Raw genomic sequence first — 25,276 nt, 5'->3', positions numbered from 1 at the left:
TGTTGCTAAAAGCAGTTGTTTTGCCTTCACCTTGCCCAAGGCACTTCTTAACTTTTGCTGTTCCCTCTCCCCAGGTAACTAATTTCTGACCTAGGTTAGTTCTTCTGATGTAGGAAAAGGGACAGTGAGGGCAAGGGTGAAACAGCTGCTTTCCCTGCCACATCCAGGTTAAAACTGCTCACAATACTGACTTAAACTACCATCAGACTTGTTATTTGAGACAGATGGATCGTTCAAGGATCTCGGCTTTGATGCAGCATCCTAAAGCCACTCTCCCCTTGGAGCACACCTGTGCTCTAACCACTTCCACAAGACAGATTCCCAAAAAATCTGCAGTCTAGGTAACCACCGACTTTAAACCATTTATTTGCACATGAGAAGCCCTCAGAGGGCTCCGAAGTTTTCCCACACGGTAAGGTAACGACAGGCGATAACTCGGCGAAGAGTCACCTCCGGATTTCCCAACGGTGTCTGGACACGGCTCCCTTTGTGGGCGCGACGCCTCAAAGCAGCGACCTTTGTGGTCCTTGAGAAAACAGCACGGGGGAATGGGAAGCTGATCCCCGCCATCCTCCCCCGCGGGTCCCCGCCAGGGCACGGCGAGACGCGGCAGCGCCAGCGCGGCCCCGCTCCGGCCCCGCGCCCGGCGCTGGGGGATTCCGGACCCCGCGCTGCTCCACTCGCCTCAACAGTGCCACCCAGTGCCTCTTTTGTATCATTTCAAGTGGAAACGGAGGCTCGAAAGCGGGGAAATCCGCCTTTAAGGCAGAACAGAGTCATAACGAGCGAGTGAAAGCAACTGGCGAGCAGCAGTGGGGTGTGCTGTGAGTTGCGGGTGCCCCCGGCTACCGCGAACCATCGACAGAAAAGAGCGGACATTTCTGATTTAAAACAAAACAAGTGAAACCCCCCCAAACAAAACACCAAATCAAAACCCATGCCACAGTTTTCCAGTTTTTAAATGGCCTAACGTGTTTCCTGGCTTGTTTTAACGTTTGAGGCGGGGGTATGAAGTTCAGTGGGAGCTTCCTTGGGTCTTTGCTACAACAAATGTTCCTGTGAGTGAATGGGTAAAGCAGGATTGAAAACTGAAAAGTTCATCCATTCATAGAGGAAATTCCCTTATTAATAAAAACCAGCAGCAGCAATAACTGTCCCAGCCGAATAGTGGCTGTGGGAGGGACGAGTCCCACACCCCAAGCCCAGGGACGCAGGGAGTGGGGAAACTGGGGGCTTGCCCCCACTGCAGGGCACGAAGAGGAACCAGTTGGTGGCAACATATGTGTATTGCATTTCTCTGCAAAATTTGCAAGTAGCTAATTAAATTTCTGACGCTAAATCCTTGGCTGAGATCATTTCAATGGGCAGGGTTGGTTGCTTTTTTTTTTTTCCTTACAGGAGTTCCCTCCCCTCCTTCTTCCCATCCTCCGCCTATTAAAACAACTCAAGTCTCACTTGTTAAAAGACCCCATAACGTGGAAGAGGCAGAAAAGCAGCAGCAGCAGCAGCAGCAGGAAAGAAAAAGACGTCTGGAAAATATTACCCGTTTGCTGCTGCTGCTGCTGAGAAACATCATTGAAACTGTTACTCGGGCAGCAAGGTATCACCAGAGACTTTATCTGATGCTGTACATCTCAAACTTTCAGACGCTGCCTTGCAACTTCTCCAGGCTCCTGGCTAGCGGGGTTTGAAATAAGATCTTCAGCTTCGACCACGAGAAACTAACTCCTAATTTATTATTTCTTTATTATTATTATTATTATTATTATTATTATTACTATTATTTGAGGAAAAAAATCCCACAACTTTGAGCTAGAAACTGAAGCAGAGAAAGACAGATACGTGGTAATTGTGAAAACACGTGGGAGAAAATGAGTAGGACTGACTAGCCTTAAGCGACTTTTTTTATTATTTTCATTTTTAATTATTTTTTATTTCTGAGCGTCTCAATAAGTCCGTGAAAAGTGCGATTTGATTTTTTTACCTCAAACTTGGAAACTATTCAGCGGGAGCAACGGTACGTGAGACCACACAGTTGGCTGGAGCCCCTCTATGACCAAAGGACAGAAGGACAAACAAGGTAGGTGATTTATGATTACGCTTCTGTCAGCTCAAGAGCAGAAGACCCCCTCCTCCCATCCCCACTATTCAAGGGAGGAAAGCTGAAACAGATCCCCAGAATACGAGTGGGGCTGGGGGAGGATCTTACCGGCTCTTACGCTACACCTATTTCAGCAATGAATAGGACCGTCGTGAGGATGAATGAGTTTTTCAGGTTCAACCCCTCCTCCGTGTAATCCGTTTAAGACATTGCTGAGCGCCAAAATCGGGGGTAGGGGGGGGGGGGGGGGGGAGCCACAAAAAACAAAACCTCTCAAAAGATCCTAAAATTAAAATCTAGAGCAGGTTAGGCAGCTGCTCCGCTGAGCCCAGAGGGGAAGGCGAGACCAGCTGAGAGCCCAGGTGGGGTTCTCTCCGGCCGTTCCCCGGCTGTGCATCCAGGGCCAGGCGGGGGACGCGACAGGAGCGGCGGGAGGGATGGGACTGAGGGAGGGAGGCGAGGCGGCGGGCGTGGGGCTGGAGTGAGGCGGGCGTCCCGCCCCGGAGCGGGGAAACAAGCGCTCCCGCTGGGGCGCCACGCCGAGCGCGGAGGGCGGTTTCCCGAGCTCAGGAGGTTCGGGGGAGGCGGGATGCGGGGGGAGGCGGGATGCGGGGGGCGGGGGCTGCCCGCGGGCTTTCAGCGCCGCACGCCCGCCCCGGCCCCCCCCCCAGCGGGGCGCCCGCCGGCCAGACCCGCGCTGGCGGCGGGGCCGGCCGAGGGAGGGTCGTACTTCGCGGGGGGCGAAGGCAGCGCCAGCGCAACCTGGGACGGCCCTGTCGGGTCCCGCACGGCCCCGCACGGCGCGGGTCCCGCCACCCGGGCACAGCCCCCCCATCCCGGGCGGAGCGGGGCCGCCCCCCGTGACGTGGCGGCGCGGGGGATCCCCGGCCCCGCCCCCTCTGTGACGCACAGCACCGCCCCCGCAGGCGGCGGGGCCGGGGATCCCCCTCAGAGCGGCCCCGCCGAGCGCACGGCACCGCCCGAGGGAACTGCGCGGCCCCCGGGCCCCTCCGCCTGAAAACCGCGTCCCTCTGTCCCGGACAGCCCTGCTCGGCACCTGTCCGAGCGTCCGTTCGTGCCTCTCGGACACGGCCGCGACTCACCTCGCCACACTCCGTAGTAATGCTGGCAGAAGGGTGAAATGGACCTAGAGAGAGAATTTACCCCATTTCCCTTCCCCCGAGAGGACCCCAATGTAGTACAACACTCCTGATGGGCGTTGTCTTAGTCTAGAGGAGGGAAAACTGAGGGGGGATCTCATCAATGCACATAAATATCTCCAAGGTGAGTGCCAAGAGGATGGTGCAAGACTATTGTCAGTGGTGCCCAGTGCAAGGATGAGGAGCAATGGCCATAAACTAAAACACAAGAAGCTTCACCTCAACATGAGGAATAACTTCTTTCCATTGAGAGTAGCAGGGCACTGGAACAGGCTGCCCAGGGAGGTTGTGAAGTGTCTCTCTCTAGAGACATTCAAAACCCACCTGGATGTGTTCCTGTGTCACCTGCACTGGGTGACCCTGCCTTGGCAGGGGGGTTGGACTGGATGATTGCCAGAGCTCCCTTCCAACCCCAACAGTTCTGTGATTCTTCAGGGCTGCAGTGATCCCACATCTCCCAGGGCTCAACTGCTCCTCTTGTTTCACTCGGCTTCATAGTCTCCTTCCTCAAGGATCATTTTTCCATCGGCACCCATGCACTTTTTCAAAAGCACACATTGCGTGTAACATGGATGCCTTGGTGGTTCTTTTGGGGATTGGTTAGGTTACTTCACCTGAGGGCGATGGCAGTGAAATATGTTCTTTTCCCCTGAAAAACTTTGTGAAATTCAGCAACTCCTAGGTTAGAGGAGTTTTGTCTCTGGTGTCAATAAAGCCAGGATTTCATTTCAGGGTAGTAAATCTTTCTTACCCCTCATGCAAGCAGAGAAAAACCTGAGGAAAGATTTTCCCGGTAGGAAGAGCAACTCTACTGGTTTCAGTGGAGTTTTCCATGCAAGTTCACTAGCAAAAAACTATTTGTGGCATGAATGACATTTGCTTCAAGGTGTTGCTATTTAAGATTAGTGTATAAAGCAGTAAAGTAGTCCTCCATTCAGTGTAGTGGGACTTGACTAAGTCAAATAAGGTATGACCTGTGCTTTATAACCTAATTGCAAGATAATAAGCTGTATACACCAAATAAATATTTATTTGCTGGATTAAGTAATGAAATAGTCAAGTTTGTGCATCCAGGGACTTCATAACTGGCAACCAGAAAGTATTTCTGAACTATATTTTTGTTCACCACAGTCCAAAATATCTGAGTACCAGTATGATTTACTCCTTTATTTATTTCTTGGAGCATTTGTCTGGGGGGAGTTGTTGTTGGTTTGCTTTTCTTTTCTTTTTGCTAATTTAACAACTAGTGTATCACTGTCTACATTACACTCAAATCCAACCAGCAGCTGTAAAATTCATTCCATGTTGGTTACTCAAACCTGTAAGAGACTAAATTTAGGCAGTTTAGTGGGAAACATACGTTAATCAGATAGGGGATTCTTGATTTGCTGACCAAAGCCTCTGAATACAGATACACTTTGCCATCATTAGTAATCCTGTTCTTTACTTTAAACTTAACCCCAGAGTTAATTTTAGTCTAATGTGAGCCCTTTCCAGAAGATCAATAGCATAACAAAATCTGGAAGTGATAAATAACCAAAAGTACCAGATACGGTAACTGTGCTGTAATAAATATGTACAGATGGAGCATAACTCTTCAGTTTCCTCTCTGCAGACTGTAGAATAGAAGAGGGAGTCTGGACAGCTACTTTGTGCTTGTAATTAATGTGTACTTGGAATAATTTGTACTCCAAGGATAAATGATTTAATTTGCCATCAAAATGAGGCTAATAATGAATCTAAATATTGGCTGAAAAATTGTAAGCCTCCAATACCATGTACACACACTGAGTGTGTGTGTGTAGGACCAGATACAGCATGTGCATGCGCACACAGATGCACACACACACACACACACTTGTGTAATTGAAGCAGTTGCTCTGATGAAGTCAATGCTATTATTCTCATATGTAAGGCGGGGGGTTAAGGCTTATAAAGATGGCATTCTTCGACTGTGAGCAAAATAGCCCTTGGTAGCTGTATACACTTATAGCCATGTGTGTTGGCCTTTATAGCGTCAACCTCACTGATCTCAGGCATCCTACTGAATGAGAGTTGCATTTTTGTTGCAGACAAATCCCTACTGAGTATACTTTCAGGTTAATATAGGCAAGGAAAATAGGAAGTGGTGTGTTGGGTAACTAGAGAACTGGCGGATCCCATATCACCCCAGAAAGAGTTACATTGCAAAAATATCAGTAACCTAAGCCTTAAGAAGGGTTTTGTAGACCTCCAAAAACTTCCTTCGTGATCATGATTCCCATTTTACAGGTGAGGAAGCTGAAACAGAGAGGCAAATTCACTTACCTAAGGTTATCCCGCACGTGAATAACAACACTAGGAACCAAATCCAAATTATCTGGGTCCTGATCAACTCTTAGATTCTCTAACATAAGAAATGCAGTGGTTAACACTGACCCATCTAACAACCTTCATAAGGGAGGTTAATCTGTATAATAAATTTCTCAAACATATAGACACATTTTTATCTTGAGTGTCCCGGAAATAGCATCTTCACAGAGAAAGATTTTTTTTTTTACACCTTTACTACAGAACTGCAAGATATATTATCCACTGATTTCCCTCTTCTGCAAAAATACCTAAGTGCACACTTATCTTTAATGGCATGCTTGTGTGTTTTGCTGAATCCAACGCCTCAGCATTAAGGTCCAGTACATATTCAAGAGTTCGCCTTTGATACAGGCACGTAAAAATGAGACATTTTCAAAGGTTGTCTGTGCTCAGCACTTCTGCTTTCAACAATGGTTGCAGACAAATCTGACCTGTGGATCTTGTGTGAAAAGTTGATTTGTATTATCAATTTAGTTTGAATCGAGAGTGTGCTACTGAAGTCAATGCTACGAGTGCACTACCACCAACTAAATTGCTTGAGTTTCTATTGCAAAGCAATCACTCGGCACTCAAACTGGATTCCTCTTGAATGACCTAATTGCAAGCTACACCCCTGGGGGACACTTTTCAGGTTTTTAATCCATGGAGTCTGACTATACTTAGTTCAGAGTAAAACATGAAAATGTATGGAGGATGGAGTTGGGCCCTTAGCACCAATTCTTCCTCGTTGCAGATTTGTTTCTGTAGTGTTAGACTGTTTGCTGATGGGACCATAGCCCTAGATGTCTAGAGAGAGGTACAGATCTTTTGAACCTTTATGTGGTGGGTGGACCTTGGCTGGCTGCATAGTGCCCTCCCAGCTGCTCTATCTCTCCTCTTCTCAGCAGGATGTGGGTAGAGAAAATAAGAGGGAAGATCACCAGGTAGGTTGAGATCAAGGCAGCTTGATAAAGCAAAGGCTGTGTAGAAAGTAAAGGAAAACAAGACATTTATTCTCTGCTTCTCATCAGCAGGTGATGTTCAGCCACTTCCCTGGAATTAGGGCTTCAGTACAGGTAGCAGTTGCTCTGGAAAAAAAATGTCATAATTAATTCCTCCCCCCCCTCCTCCTTTTAGCTTTTATATCTGAGCAGATGTCATGTGGTGTGGAATAACCTTTGGTCAGTTTGGGTCAGCTTTCCTGGTTATGTCACCTCCCAGGATCTTGCCCACCCCTAGTAAACTGGTGTAGGGGAAACATTGGAGAGACAGCCTGGATGCTGTGAGATGCTCAGCAGTAGCCAAAACATTGGTGTGTTCTCAACACCTTCCTAGCTATAAATAGCACTATGAGGACTGCTATGGGAAAAATTAACTTCATCTCAGCCAAATCCAATACAGGCAAAAAATGAGCACGTTTGTGATTGAACTTTTACTATTGTCTCCTGGATACATATTGACTTTTGCAGCTTATGGCTGTGATTTTTTAAAATGTCTTCAAATGTTTGGAATTAATAAGTCCTAATTCTTTCAAACAACCTTCCAAATCATTACACATGATGTACAAACTTTCTGTCTCCCCCTCTTGCTTTTTAATATTCTGGGGAAAACTATCCAGAAGTACTACAGGGCAATGTTTGAGTGTTGTGCATGAAAGACAATTTCTGACAGAGATGATGTAGTGAGCTGCATCCCCATTTGTTACAAGCAAACCTAACTTCAGTTTGATCCCCTATCAGTCACTGGTTCCATGTCCTGTATCAGCAGATGCCAGGTACCACCTGGTTTCTTCCTTTAAAATAAGTGAAGAGACTGCAAATAATATTGATGTCTTCAGACACCAATGCACATACATTTTCTGGATATGTATTTGACCCTATCTGTTTGTTACCTTCTTGATGTATTAGTAAAAAAATACGCTTTTTTTCTCTATGCCTCCTGACTTCTCCTGTCTTCAGTTCCTGTTACTGTCAGGGATCCATGAAAGCTGATTAATAACCAGATGGACAGACCCTCCTACATGATTTTGGAGTGGTGTTTTACCACAGAAGTCACCAGCATTCTTTGCTGAGGAAAGACCAAAGACCCAGCCCAAAGCAAGACATATGAACCTGCTGAATTTCAATCAAGTGTCTAGATCTTATTAAAGTTAGATCTATGTACAATAACTATAGTCAACTGCTAGCCTAAATATTTTTCAGAATAGAGAGAACTGGAGCATATTTTGCTATGTTCTTCTAATTTGAGATCTAAGGCATTATTCAGTCTGAGAAAGGAGTGTGATCTCTAGTGCTGCAGTTAATACCTCCATCATTATATGCAGAGGGTAGGTATATCACTCATTTGTTAACCTGATTTTTTTTCTGAAAATGATGTTAGAAGACTACAACTTTTAGTCATACCAGTTCTTGATATTAATGTAGAGTAAGTTCTCCTTTGTCATAGGTTGGACAAAAAGATCCTATTTCTTGTGGCTTTATCAGGGTGCCAAAAGAGACACAATGCCAAAGAGTTCACTAGGTGGACTCTGATGCTGAGTACATGCAAGAGTTCATTTCTTGTCCATGCTTTTCCATAAGAGCATCCAAAGAAAGGCACATTGCCTCCTCCTGTACAGTCACTACAAGGCACGTATATCCTTGGGACCTCTTAGTGAATCAAAATGTGTGAGTGAATCAGCAACAGCCTACACAGCATTAGGATTTAGCATATGACTTTCACATTTAATTTCTACTAGATGTGCTGTGAGCACTGCTCAGCTCCATCCACGAAAGTAAACAGCTGCAATATAATGACAACAAATTGCTCAATAGCAGACTTTGAAGCCTCTTTACGTACACTCATCTTGTTTATACAAACCTGGAGTCTGTTTGCTGGAGGCTGCATAAAGCTCGTACTGGGCTCAGCACCGTGGGGTTAGGGGAAGGTGTGTGTAAAGGATTTAGGTGCCCAAATTGCAAAATAGAATTATTATATTTCACTGTGTTAGGCCAGGCTAGATGCTCATAACAGCACTGTCTGACCTAAAAATCTCTAATGCAGCTGCTCCCTACCCTTGGTGTTAGCATTTGACTCAGCAGTTCATTTTTGGTCCCAGACTTGTACAAGCATCATTTCCTTTTACTTTTGGCTCAATTACTGGAGAAGGGTGGAGAGTTTTTGGCTTCTTTGCCATTGTTTGGGCATGTTCAAGTTGATAAAGATCATTTCTGCTGGGCAAGCAATCAATAGCTCACGTGTTAAAGCTTGAGAATATTGAGCAACTTTTTCCAGAGTTCCTTGAGATTCAGTCAGTTAAAACACTATACATAAAAACCTCAATTGCACATACAAAGAGCAAAGTTTCTTTGATGAAAGCCAGGAATTTAGATCAAAACACCATTTATTTTCCTAAGGATGACAGTGAAAGGATAGAAAAAATGCTGTTTTATTAGCACCAGAAGTCCATTTCTTGATTTTAAAAGACTGGGGGTTTGTAACAGAGGGAAGCTGGGCTGTAATGACAAGATCAGAGAATTATTCTTTTTTTTTCCTTTTTTTGCAGAAGCACTTCACGGGTACAGAAAAGCAATAACAAATTAGTATAAAAGATGCCTAGTACAGTATATAGGCAGTCAGATGTAACCCCTCCAGATCTTAATCTAAATCCTGTGACTCCTACCCATCGAAGCGGTCCATTTATTTCAGCCATATAATTGTTAATGTAAGCAGACTCTGGCCCCTACTCACTAATACAAATATTCTATTTCTGGCAAGAGAAAAGAAGTGATAAACCCCAAAAGGGAAAGCAGAGTACAGCTGCACCATTAATGAGACATTTACCTTGATGTTTGTGACATTTTGCATGCTTGCGGAATTAGTAAACACACAAGCTATTTGACTTTAAGGTAATCTAGAAGGGGATCCGTTACTTAATCTCTTTTCTAAAGCAAGTCTAATTTGGGCACTGGGTTTTAATTCATATATACCAGTGGAAGTAAGCATATCTTTTATTAGGCTTCTTTATCACCCCCACTGTGAAAAATTTTCAGACAGGCCAGAGCAGGGATGGTGGATGATTACAGCACCTGTCAGAGCCCAGCCATAAGTATTCAAGGAAGTCATAAAGATGGGGTCCGATTTCTTTAACGGTGCCTCCAAATATACATTTAAGAGGCTTCCTTCTGTCTTGAAATTTAAGACCCTAAATAGCCAGTGGAAAAAAAAGCAAAGTCTTTGTAACCTCCAACTTCATGCTCATCTAGTTTTATTTTGATTTGGTAAGTGATTCCGTGTTGACTTTTCCAAGCCTATAACTTGTCAGACATATATAACTGATGACAGCTATGTTGCTGTAGCTTGGTAGTAATTTTTCAATGAAGAGTTAAAAACATATATGAGGTGAGGAAGTCCTGTTCCAACGTCAGCTTTGGCCAACAGATGGTGAAACAAATATGATCAGCAAATGAGCAAGATGATAGCAGCAGGGAAAACATGAATAATAGCAAGAAAACACAAATATTAAGTCCATTACTCTGAGAGGATCTACTTCAGCAAAATATTCAAGCATGAGCTTTATTGACTTGCAACACACTTGCTGGGTTAGCCTAAAACAGACATTATCTGTTTTATGTCCTTCACATTAAATGCATCCAGTGACAGAAAACATTGTCATTAACTTCCTGTAATTCTGAGAAAGCATAAAATTGTTAATGTGATTGTCAAGAGAAAGCAGTTAGGTAGCAATACAGTCTGCCTCTCTGCCTGTCTACGCTGTTTGTCTCGAGAATACCAGAGCACCCTCCATGCCAGCCACAGCCCAGAGCTTAGGTCAGAAGATTTTATAGGCAGGTAACCTAAGTATGTAGAAGTGGTCAGAATCAACTGATGTCCTAAGGAATTTCTGAGTCCAGGGTGGAGTCTTGGCTCTGTTAAATTTATGAGTATTTTTGCAACAGACTTAATCTAAGTCAAGCTTTAGCCCCTATACACACATGCTCACGTGTGCATATATCTATGTACACAAATGTATAAATAATACATTTTTGCAATGGTATTGAGAAGACCTTTTAAAGCAGATGTCTGATTATATAAATATAAATTATAAATATAGTCAGACATCTGTTTAAAAAATTATAAATACATTCAGACATCTGTTTTAAGAATGTCTTTCCAATATTTTTGCAAACATAACTAAGTGACCGAAACAATTCAGGGTGGGATGCGGTCATGACATGGATGGGGGATGAGGAGGGGCTGCCCAGACATTCAGCTGTTCCACTCGCCTGTGGCTGTATGAAGCGAGTGATGGCCCAAGAGCCCTTCTCCAGTCTCCTCAGGGAAATATGACAGAGCATCTCATCCAGCAAGCCCAGGCTGCCAAAATAAGATCCTGACACAGACAGCAACTTCTGTGAGGACATTACAAATAGCAAACATCTCTGCTACACTAAGTGTGTTTGGGTCATGCTTTACATGCAGAAAATACTGCAAAGAGATGTTATGTTGAGCAAGGTGATGCCATAAGTCTGTGAGCCAGAAGCTCAGGGTGTATCTGTTGCTGCTGAGATCTGTGTTGCAGCCACGTGAACCGCTTATGAGATCTTATGCCAGCAAGTGGTGGCTCTGCTAACGGTTTCCCTACTTCTTTGCAGATGTATTGTGAGAGGTTTATATGTATCCTGAGAATACTTGGAACCACACTCTTCGGGGTGTCCCTCCTGCTGGGAATCACCGCTGCTTACATTGTAGGCTACCAGTTCATCCAAACAGACAACTACTACTTCTCCTTTGGACTCTATGGTGCTATCTTGGCATCACATCTCATCATCCAAAGCCTGTTTGCCTACCTAGAGCACAGGAAAATGAAACGGTCGCTAGAGACTCCAATCAAGCTGAACAAAACAGTTGCCCTTTGTATTGCTGCCTATCAAGAGGATCCTGACTACTTAAGAAAATGTTTACTTTCTGTGAAAAGATTGACCTACCCTGGAATTAAAGTTGTTATGGTCATTGATGGGAACTCAGAAGATGACGTTTACATGATGGACATTTTCACTGAAATCATGGGTAGGGACACATGTGCCACTTATGTCTGGAGTAATAACTTCCACGACAAAGGTCCAGGTGAGACGGAAGAGTCTCACAGAGAAAGCATGCAACACGTATCTCAGCTGGTCCTGTCCAACAAAAGTGTTTGCATCATGCAGAAATGGGGTGGAAAAAGAGAAGTAATGTACACAGCATTCAAAGCACTGGGGAGAAGCGTGGATTATGTACAGGTAGGTATTAGAGCATCAGGTCAGTGCCAATTCAAACACACTTTGAAAGAAAGCAGCTTTTGTATATTTTATGCAGCATGTTAGAGGCTATCCTAGTCCCTGATGAACACAGTGCTCCTTTCAGTCTGTTTGGAAACAGCTTGACCGTTAAAAGGGTATTTTGCTAGCTTTTAAAATGGCCTGTCTATCTGTGACTATGTTAAATCTGTGCGCCAGCTACTGGAGAAATCCGAAATCCTCCCCCAGCCTTCAGTACTGCCCTCTCATCTAAATGGTTTTGCTTCACACAAAGACAGTGGCCTCCTGAAAACCCCGTCTATGCTCCTGTAGGTTAAGATCTTGGGTAAGGCTTTATTTTGTGAGGTTGTCAGTGGCTCCATGTGAGCAGACAGACAGGTATTTGATGGCACTAGGGAATATCTCAGAGCAATGGTGGAATCTGTAAAAAAAATGAGGATATTTTAAAGGCATCAAAGGCTATGTGGAGTATTCAATAAAAGGGTCAATGTGCAGATTTGAAAGAAAGATTTCTCCAGCTAAAGCCTGAAGGAGCTTTTGCTTCATCATTTACAGCTGCATTACCTCACTCACCGCGACTTGGCCTTTAAAGCTCTTACAACACTATTCACTTAAAAATGAATTAGGCTGGGTCCTCTCTCCCTGTTTTCAAAGCAGCAGAGGCACATTTCTTTCCAACTGCCTTGGATCCCCTGAAAGATTGTCTGTGCTTTTGTCTTACTTACATGGGAGCACTTCTCACTCCTGCAAACAGCTCTGCTGATTGTAGGAAGGGGAAGAGGTCATGTATAAGGAAGGTGGGTGGGATCAGGATCTCTAGCTGGACACTAAGGTCCCTTCCTTATCATTCAAGGCCAACAAGGCTCATTTGACTAATACCACTGAATATGAAATGATCTTCCTAATGAACTACCCTCAGTTCTTCCTGCCTTCTCCCAAACACAGAGCATCCAGCAGTCTTCTCCAGTGGAGCAGCAGCTCCCCGTGAGATGCTCTCTGCTGGCTCAGGGCAGCTGCATGGCTGAGCCATATGTGTTTCTGGGGTCTGTGCCCAGCCTTGTGTGGGTGTGTGCATGCTCTGCACAGCACAGCATCCACGTGCACAGTGTCCAAGGGATGTGGAGAGCCTGCCAGTAGCTGGGCTGAGACCAGTGAGTCTTCCATGCACAGGAGGGGCAGGAACTGAAGAATGCCAGGAACCGCTCTGTTATTGGAGCTGAGAGAGTAAGGCGAAGATTTAAAACCCATCCCCTACCACTTCTCAGACTGAAAATAATTTATTCTCTGAAAAGAGTGGCCTTAAGTTCTCCATTGTCTGCACTTTGATTCTGTGCTGTAAGGAACTATGATGGGATAAAAATGCTGATTTTCTCTATTAGCATGGGTTTATAATTACTTCACACACAAATACCAGATTGCAGAGAAAGAAGGCAGAGAGAGGAAGCTGATTCATTGCAAGTTTCCTCCCTTAGTCCAGGTCTTGCATTTTTCAGGGAACCTGGAAAAAATGTTTCTATTTCAACAGTCATAGCATAAACTGAGAAAATGGAAGAGGTATTTCTGGTCAGTTAACACTCCTGACTGGGCTCAGAAGTCCTAATGAATTAGTCAGGGACTGTAATACTGCTCTGAGCAAAGTTTGCAGTAATGACTAATGCCACAGTCACATCTACAGTTACATCTGTAATAGAAATGCAGCACCTTGGTGGCCCTGGAGTCACAGTCATGAAGGAATGTAGCTAAAATGTGGCTTTGTTTTATGAATGAATGAAGGTTGAGATATTTTAAATGGTTCTTTGGGGGGAGCCAGGGTAAATTACTTTAAACAGGCCCAACATATTAAAGGCTAAGCAATCTGCATCAATGATAAAGCACTTAAAAAAGTGGACCATTCAGCACCACTGCCCTCCCTGAAATTGTAGGCCTTGAAATTGTACGGTTTTTAAAACCCCACCTTGGGGTTATGGACAGGCAACCATAAGCTGTCAGACCAGTGCAGATAACAAGCTGTTGCCATTAGTTGTGTCTCATTAAGTACCTGAAACTGCTGTGTAGGCTTATTTCCATCCTGGAGGAGGTTAGCAGTGTGCAAGTAATCAGGTGCAGGAGTTAAATTGGCAGGTGTCATTGGTGCAGAGCTGGTTGCGGCAGCCGGGGTACAATTCATCTTGGCTTGATGGAGGTACCTGTGCGGACAGTCCAGCACAGTCTGAACTTCTCAAAGCAGCTTGGATAAGCTGTCACTGGCTACAAAAAGTATCTGAACAGCTCGTTTAAGGTCAACCGTCCCTTTAATGCAACGCTGTGACCCAAGGCAGTAATTTTTAGGTCACTCAGCCTTTATGTGGAAAGATGGCAAATTGCCTCTTAGGCTGTCCTGGGCCACCCCTGGCTGGGCAGACCTCAGTGTGTTTTATTTGGGTTCCTAAGTGTCCGTATTTGGGAGTGTCCTCTTTTCACATGCAAAAACCTCATCCAGATGAAAAATAATGGCTTGTTAGGTTTGTCCCAGAACCCCAGACATGTCCACTGTGCTGGCATGCCCAGGACATGTAATGGTAACTTGTAAATAAATCCAGTGTTTTCCTCATTTCATATTAGTGAGGGTTCTCATGGGCAGGCCTTTCTGCTATAAAGAAATGCATCTGATGGGGGTGGTGGCTGCTCAAGGGACAGGTTCTGGAGGGAAAGCAGAGGGACTGGGGGGGGAGCTGATCCCAGCCCACCACTCATGGTCACAAGAAATGGGATGCCTAAAGCTGCCTGAGCACCCTGGGAATTCAGCAAACTACAGATTACCTGTGCAAAACACTCGGCAACAGGTCTTTCCAGGAAGCCCCTGGTGAAATACAAGCATCCTTTCTCCTCTTCAGTAGAATTGTTTTGCTCCCTTTCTATCACCAAGCACTGCCACTGATGACAGCTTTCCACTAAAGCTGGAGGCACACCTTGGCCGGGTTACAAAGGTTCTCCTTGGGATGAGTCCTTTGAGGAGAAGAGATGGATGCATCAAGTTAGGGCAAGCTGGAGATGCTTGTGGCTTTTCTTCTGATGGAAATATGAGAGCTTTCATCACCTTTATCCTCTTGGCCCCCTCTGAGTGAGCATAGAGGGGAGCATGCTGGCAGACTCCCAGCTGCATCCCAAGCTATGCAGCCCAACTATTCTGGGTAACCTCTCCTCTTGAGCCTGATCTATAGCAGAGCTTCAAAATGCTCTCCTCCCCCTTTATAGACAAGACGTGAAGGTTACTGCTCCCCTGGAGTGAGAGGGCTTGGGTTGAATTGAAAGTTTGCACAGAAGAACACCAAAATTAAGATACCTGATACAAAGTCTCAGCAGAATCTGTCTTAATATGTTGTTCATGCAGAGCTACTGACTTTAGCACCTACCGACGCCATCGAAATCACAGGAATCAGTGTGGGGACAAACTGGAAGCAGTATGAGAATTTGTAGGTCAGGATTCAGCCAGTCAGAGGGGGATTTCTGGGACAGTCTCTGCTCCAGTTCCTGGGCGTCTGTGAAGTGAGTTCACACACTATGTGGGCAATGCTTTCAGCACCAGCAACTGCAACAAGGAAACACCCACTTTTTTAAAACAGGCTGCAGCCCGTGCTGTTCTCCTCAGAGCAAATGAAAGCAATGCCAGCTGCCTTGCAGACCGGCCAGCCTGTCTGAGCCCTCCTCCTACTCTCCAGGGGAAAGCCAATTTCCTAATGTACACAGAATTTAGTTGACTAGGAGTGTTTGTGTAGCTGAAATGCCTTGCGTGTGTCATCTATTTCTGCCCTGATCTCATGGAGTACTGAACTTCGAGACTCATTCCTTCTGGCCTTACATATTTTTTATAAGAATGCCAGAGAAAAATAGCAAATAATTTCTATATATCAAATGTCAAATCATGGCACTACTAATAACACACCGTACATCTAAAATTAAAAATGAATTTGTGCTGGAATCCAAGATACATATCTTACATGAATTGCTAAAGTCTTCTGTGAGTGAAAGAACTATTAGGTTTCTTACCAGACTCCTACTTGACTTTTTTCTTTCTTTTTTTATAACAAGTGTCTGGAATTTACCTCCTCACTCCTTCCCTCATATGGCAGTGGGAAACATTTGACCAGGGTGCTCCAACTGTGCAGCTGATGCAGGGAAACCCTATGCTAGGGCTCAACAGGAATCTGCTGCACACCCACCAACATTGTCTCACTCTGTGGTGCCCCATATCTTACTCAACGAAGCCAGCCCACTGTGTTAGTAAAAAAACAGAGCTGATACAGAAGAGAGGATTGTTGGAGGGCACAACCTTAACAAGGTCTCTGTTTCATTCAGCAACACTCTTTGCTGCCTGGTACAAATGACCTTTAACAGAAATATCAATGCAGTCTCCAAAGTCAGATTTAATTACATTCAGGAGAATATGCATTTAGAGTCATTATAACCACTCGCATGATTTTTGTTTTCTTCTTTAACCCATTTTTGTTCTCATTTTGTCTTACTTGTAGGTCTGTGATTCAGATACAATGCTTGATCCAGCCTCATCAGTGGAGATGGTAAAGGTTTTAGAAGAGGATCCAATGGTTGGAGGAGTTGGAGGTGATGTGCAGGTGAGTACAACAATTTTCAGATTAACAGAGGGGTTTCAGCAATTATTTGCATTGCAACTGATTTCCCTGCCTAGAATAGCACTGAATATACTAGATGTCTACATACTATATGTGTATATATAATATGTGATACCATTATAGAGGCTCTTATCATACCTTGATCTTTCTGTCGATTGAATGGAAACTCTTATTCTTGTACGTGAGCACTGTGTGATTTTAACACCCATAGCAAGCAAACAAATATTATTCTGCCTCATATATGTAAAAAGAAGGGCACTGGCGTTGTCAGGACTGTTGTGGCATCTTTGAGTCTCTGGGTATAACTGCTTGCCCAAGGTACCAAAGCAAAGCTATAGGGGAGCAGGGAACTGAGAACAGGTCTCTCAAAACCATGTTCAGCATCTCAAGTACTTCTATTATATTACTACTGTCATCCAAGATTGTTAGAAATAAAAGACATTTTGAAATGCTGTGCACTATGCACTCTATGTGTTGCTGGGTTTCCCCCGCATCTCTGGCAGGCAGGGCAATGGAAAACTCCTACGTCAGACCAGCTCCACATCTGTTAGGATTTCCAGCGTTGCCAAGTTTGGCTGACAGCTACAGCAGAAGACTGTTGGTTCCTTTTGACACAACTCCTTCTGCTACACTTTATAAAGAAAAATGTGTATGAATATTTCAATAGGCCTTAGGATCAGTCCCCCATGCTCAGTTGGGCTTTTTATGTGACACAGAGAAGAAAGACCATCTATATGGGCAAGCACTTACTAATGAATGCCCCAGTAGTCAGAAGTATTTCAGGCATGTGGCTCTCAACTCCAGAAATTAAGATTCACACAGAAACCTGAATAACTTTGGAGCTCTAGACTGGCTACAAACCAGGTGTCACACTCACCCTATGCATGTGAGATGCCAGGCATGTGTGAGTACAAGTGGAGGGAGGCAGCACAGGTTCAGCTGTGACAGTGAACATTCATAAGCATCTGCAGAGAGAGGTGGGAAGGACATGTGTCCTCTGGGAGGAAAGGTGACACAATGAAGGCTCTGGGCTTTTTTTTTTTTTCCCAGTTCATTTTCCAGCATACACCAAATGCATTTGAGCCAGGCTTGTATCTATCTCCAAGCCCTGCTGCTTCTAAAATATTCTGGAATTAAACTGAAACAGAGACAAGATTGGCCCGTGGCCTTCACACCTGACAGAAATTAGGGTCATCAGAACAAAGACTACTCTTTTTTAGTTACAGGGCAATGCTTTCTAGTTGTAGAAGGCCACAGGTCCCCCTGAAAATCCCCACACTGAGAAGACATAAGTTCAAAGCCGGCACAGCCACCCTGCCACACGCTTCCTTGCTGTATCTTCTGGCACAAGCTGTGTGCTGAGAACTTGGATGCAAAGCCACGAACTGGTACATCTGCAGGCACTCATACCTCCACTGAGTGTTCAGTCTCCTAGACTGTGCTTATGTCGTATTTTAAGTGTAGGTCTGAGCTTCAAGTGAGCTTTGGGGTGTGCAGAAGAGAAAGACTGAAAGCTTTATGGAGGCCAAAGGACTACAGACTCTACTGGAATATCACCTTATGTCTTGGGACAAAGTAACAGTGTTGGTACTGCAGAGGTAGAACAGGTTGTTCCTCAGAGGGCCTACTGTCGGATATGGGGACACAGTCCAGGGTCAAGCCTCTGGGGCCTTACAATACCAAAAATCTAGGGCAAAGACCATGTGCTCAACTTTTCTCATGCTCCTGTGCGAGAGCTTTAGGAAGGTTGGAAGAACTTCTGTGAGTCCCAAAGATGGGTGTGGGGAGGAGAGCAGCAGGAGGCCATGTCTGGGACTCCACCAGCTCTTAGAAATGTCTGAGTCCAACAGGTCTTTAAGTGGGGACAAAGGGGAGGGAAGAACAAGACAGAAAAGAAGGAAGTTTCTTGGTGGAGAAAGGAAAGTGTGTGAAGAAAAAGAAAATATCTTGGTGGAACATACTTTTGAAGGCTTCATCTCACCCTTCCTGTCAATGTCCTGGCTGAGCTGTTTGTGTAACTCCTGGGTTTGCCATGAGCTGGACTCAGGAGTGAGGTTCCCACCACCTTTGGTCCAGTGGTTCTCTAGTCTCTGCACATTTCTTATCAATCCAATTTGCATATTTTCTGTCTCAAGAGCTCATCTAAAATGAAAACTTTTTTTATTTTGCAGATTTTGAACAAATACGATTCCTGGATCTCCTTTCTGAGCAGCGTGCGATACTGGATGGCATTTAACATAGAAAGAGCCTGTCAGTCCTACTTTGGCTGTGTACAGTGCATCAGCGGACCTCTGGGAATGTACAGAAACTCTTTACTCCATGAATTTGTGGAAGATTGGTACAATCAAGAATTTATGGGCTCCCAGTGCAGCTTTGGAGATGACAGGCATCTAACTAACAGAGTGCTAAGTCTGGGCTATGCAACAAAATACACCGCTAGATCCAAGTGCCTTACCGAAACACCGATAGAGTATCTCAGGTGGCTGAATCAGCAGACGCGCTGGAGTAAATCCTACTTTAGAGAGTGGCTTTATAATGCAATGTGGTTCCACAAGCACCATTTGTGGATGACCTATGAAGCTGTAATCACTGGATTCTTTCCTTTCTTTCTTATCGCCACAGTCATTCAGCTCTTCTACAGGGGAAAAATCTGGAACATCCTCCTCTTCCTGTTGACAGTTCAGTTAGTTGGCCTGATAAAGTCTTCCTTTGCCAGCTTCCTTAGGGGCAACATTGTCATGGTTTTCATGTCACTCTACTCAGTGTTGTACATGTCAAGTTTACTGCCAGCAAAGATGTTTGCAATTGCCACGATAAACAAAGCAGGGTGGGGCACATCAGGAAGGAAAACCATTGTAGTTAATTTTATAGGACTCATTCCAGTCTCCATTTGGTTTACAATCCTCCTAGGTGGCGTAATTTTCACGATTTACAAGGAATCAAAAAAGCCATTTACTGAGTCAAAACAGACAGTTCTCATCATTGGCACAATACTCTATGCATGTTACTGGGTTATGCTTTTGACTTTGTACATGGTTCTTATCAACAAATGTGGCAGGCGGAAGAAAGAGCAACAACACTACGACATGGTGCTAGACGTATGATGTTTCCGTGGGAAGTTACCCAGAGTTGTAAAGCAACCCAACGACCTTGTAGTATCTGTGGCATCAGACATATGTTGCCAAGGGAAATGGATCACTGCTGCTGGGAATAGGACACATATTCCTCTGGGTTCGTTTTCATCCTGCCAAAGTAAGAAAAAAAACCAATTTTTTTTTTCCAAGGGGGGGAAGACACAAACCACACAGTTTCGACCTGTTCGCAAGAAAACGGGAGAACTTCTATGTTTATGCACTTTTTTATTGTGCATACGCCTGACAGTGTTACATTCTATATACCTCACTGGTCATGCTTATGTGTGTGGACAGACAGGAAAGGATTTTGGAGAATTTGGAAAAGGACCTTACAACCCCTTGCAACCTAATTTATGAACTTCTCTTTTTTTATAGTTCTGTTTATAGGAAGGGTCTTTTGTTTTAGGCTGCCAAATGTAATGCCAAAGGTAAATTTTAAGAGGCCATTGGCTGAGCTGTATTTTTATATTATTGTATTATTTGTGTGTGTGTATTTTTAAGCCAACTTTTTTTTTAAATCACATATTTTATATTTTACTATCTGCCAAAAAAAGCTGCCTCCCCAACATTTTGTTCTTTAGCCTTTTTAAATATATTTAGGGAAAAAAATCAAACTTTCTCACCTCAAATTTCTGCTGAAATGATATTGTTCACAACAGAAAAAATAAAAAGTCTCTGCATTTTTGCAACTAAAAAGTCTCTCTGCATTTTTGCAACTAATGAATGGTTATTTCTGTGAAAAAGCATTTAAATGTGCTCTTTTAAGGCATTTATTAGGAAAGGCCCAACATTGTCAGGTTTTGCATACAAGCATATTTGTGCATAAAAAAGGCCAAAAGGGTAGATATGTGCAATTTGGGGTTTTTGTTTAGATAACATTGTAAGAGGGAAATTTGCTTCTCTGTTGAGAGCTTAATATCCCTAACATGCACAATAAACCATAAGGCAAGGCAGGCCTCTCTGCCACTGGAAAAGACATTGCTATAGGAAGACTCCCACTGATTTTATATAGGACTTGAGGAGTCAAAAACTTCTGATCTGGAAAAATACTGGGCACCCAAAAGTGCTGTTGATTTCACTGATGGTTGTAGTTGTTAATACTCTGCTAGTACCAAGCAGATAGTTCAGATTTTTTATTTAAAAAAAAATACGTGGAAGGAAAAACTTATCAACACTTTCAAAATGTGTGTGGTGTACTATAAAATTTCTGCAGTGCCCTTCATATAGTTTACAGAAAATACAAACATCAACTTCTCTGACATCCAGTGTAATACAGACCCCAGTACTGAGCCCAATCATTTGTGTTTTACTAGAGCATATCTACTAGAAAGGAAGCCAATTTTTTAATCAGAAAACATTGAGGCTTAGCAAATTCATCACTTCCTTGGTACCTAATAATCAGTCTCGGGCATTTATTTTGGACCATGGTTTTGAGAAATAATATTCAGGACTAAATTCTGCAATCCTTCACCAGCCAAAGGAATGTGGCATTGAGCCTTAATATACTCTATAAAGAGCAACAGAAAGCCAGCTGCCCTTTTTAGATTCTGGTATTAAAAGCACTGTGGTAAAGCAGAAATCAGCATATGATGCTTAAAGAACTTAGAAGCATTTTCAGCTTCTCTATTTTATGCAGACATGGATAGATTCTGCTGTAGAATGAACTGCACACACACTACCTTATTTGTCTGATTATCTTGAGGTACATGATTGCTTGAAAGTCATATTAATATTATGTTAATGATTGGAGAATTGATTCATGTTAATTACAAAATAGAACAGTATTAAAAAAAAAGCAAAAGAAAAGGTAAAAATAAAAAAAAAACTTGGCTATGCCTTTTAACTATTTATGATGTAAGTTAAAGCTTGGGTTAACATTCAGACGTCAAATAAATCTTCTCATTCTATAAAAAGATTGAATAAATTGCCTGTATTTATTCTAGCAATTATTCAATGTCCTTCCAGTATAGGTTGTATATTATAATTGCTACTTTCATAAATAAAATATTTTTGATAAGATCATGACTAATTCATGGTATTTCTCATCAGCACTCGCGCTTTGAAGCCACAAATCTGCACAGTTTGAAGGCTGTTGTTGTCATGTCACCAGCCTGATTTCCAAGTGGGAATTTGCCGTTGTACCAAGCCATCAAGCACTCATGGAATGTGTGCCTGAGGAAACCAGGGCTGGTCCCTGCTCTGAGAGGCAGTGCAGTACATGGGGAGCACTCAGAGTCTCTGCCCACCTCTGCCAGCAGCTGCTAGATCAATTCGGTCAAAACACTTCCTTCCCTTTTTCCTCAGCTTCCTGATTTGTAAAACAGGAATAGCAATCCAACTTGCAATCCCAAGCAATCCTTTTGGGAAAGCACTTTGAAGTTTATGGCCAAAGTACTTTACATGAGAGGTGATGTTTTCCAACCCTCCTGCCCGCTGAATGTTACCACCCTCCATAGTTGGGGAAGCAGAGGAGGACAAGTATGTGGCCTTCTCCTGCTCCTCATTACAGCTGTTTGTCAAGCCTCCTTTGCCCTGACACAGCTGAAGTGCATGTGTATATTTTCTGTCACTGAAAGTTATGGGCAGCAGCCACTGACACAGGGACAGAGGGAGCAAAGTGATATCTCATGCATCTCTCAGACCACAACAGGATCATCACAGGTCAGTTACTTAAGAGACAGCTTCTCAGCCCTCAGTGCTTGTTACTCTATGTCTACATACTGTGCCCAGTATTGACTTCCCCAGTACAGGGACATCATTGATAAATTGGGGCAAGTCTGGTCCAGGGTCAGCATGATAGTTTGAGCTGAAGGGTCTGAGAGAGCTGGGCTAATTAGGCTGGAGAAGGGATGGCTTTGGCAGGAGGACCCTAAGCCTCCCCAATACCTGTAGGGAGGTTTTCAAGAGTATAGTTCTAGATCTTCACAGTGCTGCTTGGTGTGAAGATGAAAGACAACAAGTTTGAGTGGAAAGGGCTGAGGTTTGAGGTTCAGCCTGGGTATGAACAGGGACTTCTTCCCTCTGAAGGCAGTCAGACATCTAAGCAGGTTGCCAGGACAACGCAGCCTCCATCCTGAGAATGTTTCAAGACTAGACTAAATAACACTGAGGTGCCTGATCTGACCTCAGAGCTGCCCCTGCTTTAAGCAAGAGGTTCAGTTGGTCCTACACTACTTCTCCTGCTATCCTTTCTGAAGCAGGTGCTGACAGCTCCCACCCACACGGAAGTTCATTCCCATCTCTATTCCCTGCACTGACCCCAGATACAAACAGCTCAGCAGCAGCTGGTACTGAGTACCCAAAAAATCTGAGCCCGTCCTGTGACTATGTCACTCTCCTCACTGTGTTTGTGGCTGTTTAAAAAAAGGTTTTAGCAGAAAACTAGACTAGAAAACAGTTCTTAATTCCTGTTTTTCATGAATAGCAAATATATTTGTGAGATCTCTGTCAAAAGAAGAAAACATGTTAAAAGAAAAATTTGATCTTATCAAATTCATTTCGGGTTTTTTTAAAAACACTGATTTTTTTTTCACCTCTGATAGACAGATGGTGTTGAAAAAATTCCCACAAACTATGAATGCTATATAAAAGTCTAAAAAGAATATTTTAAAAAATGCAATGAATTGGCAATATTTCAAGTTATAAAGCATTTCCATAGTAGAGTAATTTGGATTTGAGAGCATCTGTTTGCAGAGGTCAGGTGTGAGTCAAAACCTATGATAATCAGAGGTGCAGCAGGGAGAAGGACCCCTCCTGTTCTGTCTGCTAACAAGCTTCATTTTGGCCAAGAATCAGGTTTCTTTCAATGGGAAATGCATGAATATGTAGCAGAAATTTTCTAGGAGGCAGAAAAATTCCTGTCGGACACATACTGCCAAATATGTCCTGATGCACAAGCTGTTGAGAATCTGTCTGTTAAAAAATTTGGTCTGAATTTTATTCTTAGCAAGAGATATGATGGTGAAAAGGAGACAAAAGCACTGAAAGCTGTTGATGTGGTTTGGTATTACTGACATTGAAGTTGGTATTACTTCTTTGAAGTTAAAATGATTATCTTAAATATAGTACAGTTTTCCCCTAAATTTTATTTGGTCTAAGTTTGCTATTTCAGTTTTGTATCTGATGGATGGGTGCCACAAGTCATTGCTGCTTCTTCCAGCTATGGAAGAAACATATTATACTTTATATAATATAGTATTCTGTCTCTGTCAAATAAATCCCACTTACTCTCCTAGAATAACACCAAGATTTCTGTAAGTTACCATGACTGCATACAGGAAAATAACCTTGTAGTTACATTTAAAATAGATAAATGAGAGACCCAAACCAAGTTTCTGAGCTTTGGTACATGATAATGCTCTGTACCGTTCAAGTGTAAATTTAATCCATGGCATGTTTTTGCCATGGGTCAGAAAGTCCTGCCCCAGAAAGTGCTGGACACAGCATGGATTGATATATGGAGCAGGAACCAGCCTGGTTTGGGAGACTGTAGAGCTTAGGTGTGATCCCTGTCATCAGTTGTTCTCAAGATTGACAATAGTCCCTGGCTTTTTTTTTCACTGGATTGCATATAATATCAATACCCCACCAAGGAGGAACAATGCTTATTCTCTCAGGAGGTCTACAGATGTGATTAGTTCTGCAGCTCTTGAAAACACCTTTCTTTTTTTCCTTTCCTTTCCTTCATGCATTTTCTAATCCCTTTGGTCACGAGCAGGAACCAAGAAAAAACACTACCCAGGGTGTAGGACCCACTTGCTGGCATTAATGCTTCCATCACTTCTTTTACATGGCTTCCATGACTTCCCTGCTGGGCTGACTTTCTCCTGGTACTTCAATTTGCTCCAGGTGGGACACACCCTGTAGAAATGAAATGGTTATGACAGAACTTTTTTTGGCTGCTTCTTACAAGTGTCAGTGAGAACAGAAAGCATTAAGAGCTTGCCTGTGATCAGTGCCGTTTTATATAACAGAAGAGGGTGACATATGGAATTTAACATTATCAGTCACATTATTAAAGAACCCACAGAAAAAGCATGTGCAAGAGTGACAGCTAGCAAATGAGTCACAGGAAATTAGATTTTGGTAGTTTCTCTGCCCATATAATTATCTATTTCATATTCTTTATGAGTGAAATCAGCACTTTTTACTATGCCTTGACCCTGCAGCACTTTGGGGACACATAGAACACCAGAGTCATGAAGAACTGAGATGAATGTGACTAAAAATACTTTAAATGGGTAGCTTGCTCCAAATTAATTACGAGATTGTGGCCTGTGTATGCTCTTCAAAATTGCTCTTTAGCTTTCCATACTGATTCTTTTTTAATGAATGTATCTTATAGGCTGCACCTATCCAGTGAGTTGATGCTGCAGATCACCAGTGATTTCCATCTGCCCTCATTATTCATGACCTTCCACAAAAATTGCACAGCATCTTTTCAGCATGGGTTGGTCCTGACCTGGATTCTGCCAGCATCTATGATATCTGGAAAACCATGACAGTACTTAGAAATGTCTTAGAAGATATTTCAGTATCAAAAAATAAAGTCTGTGAAGATCATGGGAGAGGGCTCCTCCAAAAAAAAGAGGAACCATTTGATAACAGAAATAGAACTCCAGCATTGCACAGTACACAAAGTGTC

At 43.4% G+C, this 25,276-nt stretch overlaps 1 protein-coding gene across 1 annotated transcript; it reads left to right on the top strand.

Moving 5' to 3' along the window:
• Positions 1-1,511: 1,511 nt before the first annotated feature.
• HAS2 (hyaluronan synthase 2) lies at positions 1,512-20,216 on the top strand. The gene is made up of 4 exons (XM_027726981.2): positions 1,512-2,080; positions 11,226-11,852; positions 16,379-16,480; positions 18,670-20,216. Exons 2-4 carry the CDS (start codon positions 11,226-11,228, stop codon positions 19,600-19,602), a joined length of 1,662 nt encoding a protein of 553 aa, XP_027582782.1. The 5' UTR covers positions 1,512-2,080; the 3' UTR covers positions 19,603-20,216.
• Positions 20,217-25,276: the final 5,060 nt, after the last annotated feature.

The sequence above is a fragment of the Pipra filicauda genome, unplaced genomic scaffold (genome assembly GCF_003945595.2).
Source record: "Pipra filicauda isolate LSUMZ 115617 unplaced genomic scaffold, ASM394559v2 scaffold25_size4600443_pilon, whole genome shotgun sequence".
Taxonomy (NCBI): Eukaryota; Metazoa; Chordata; class Aves; order Passeriformes; family Pipridae; genus Pipra; species Pipra filicauda.
This window is presented reverse-complemented; position numbering and strand designations above follow the sequence as displayed.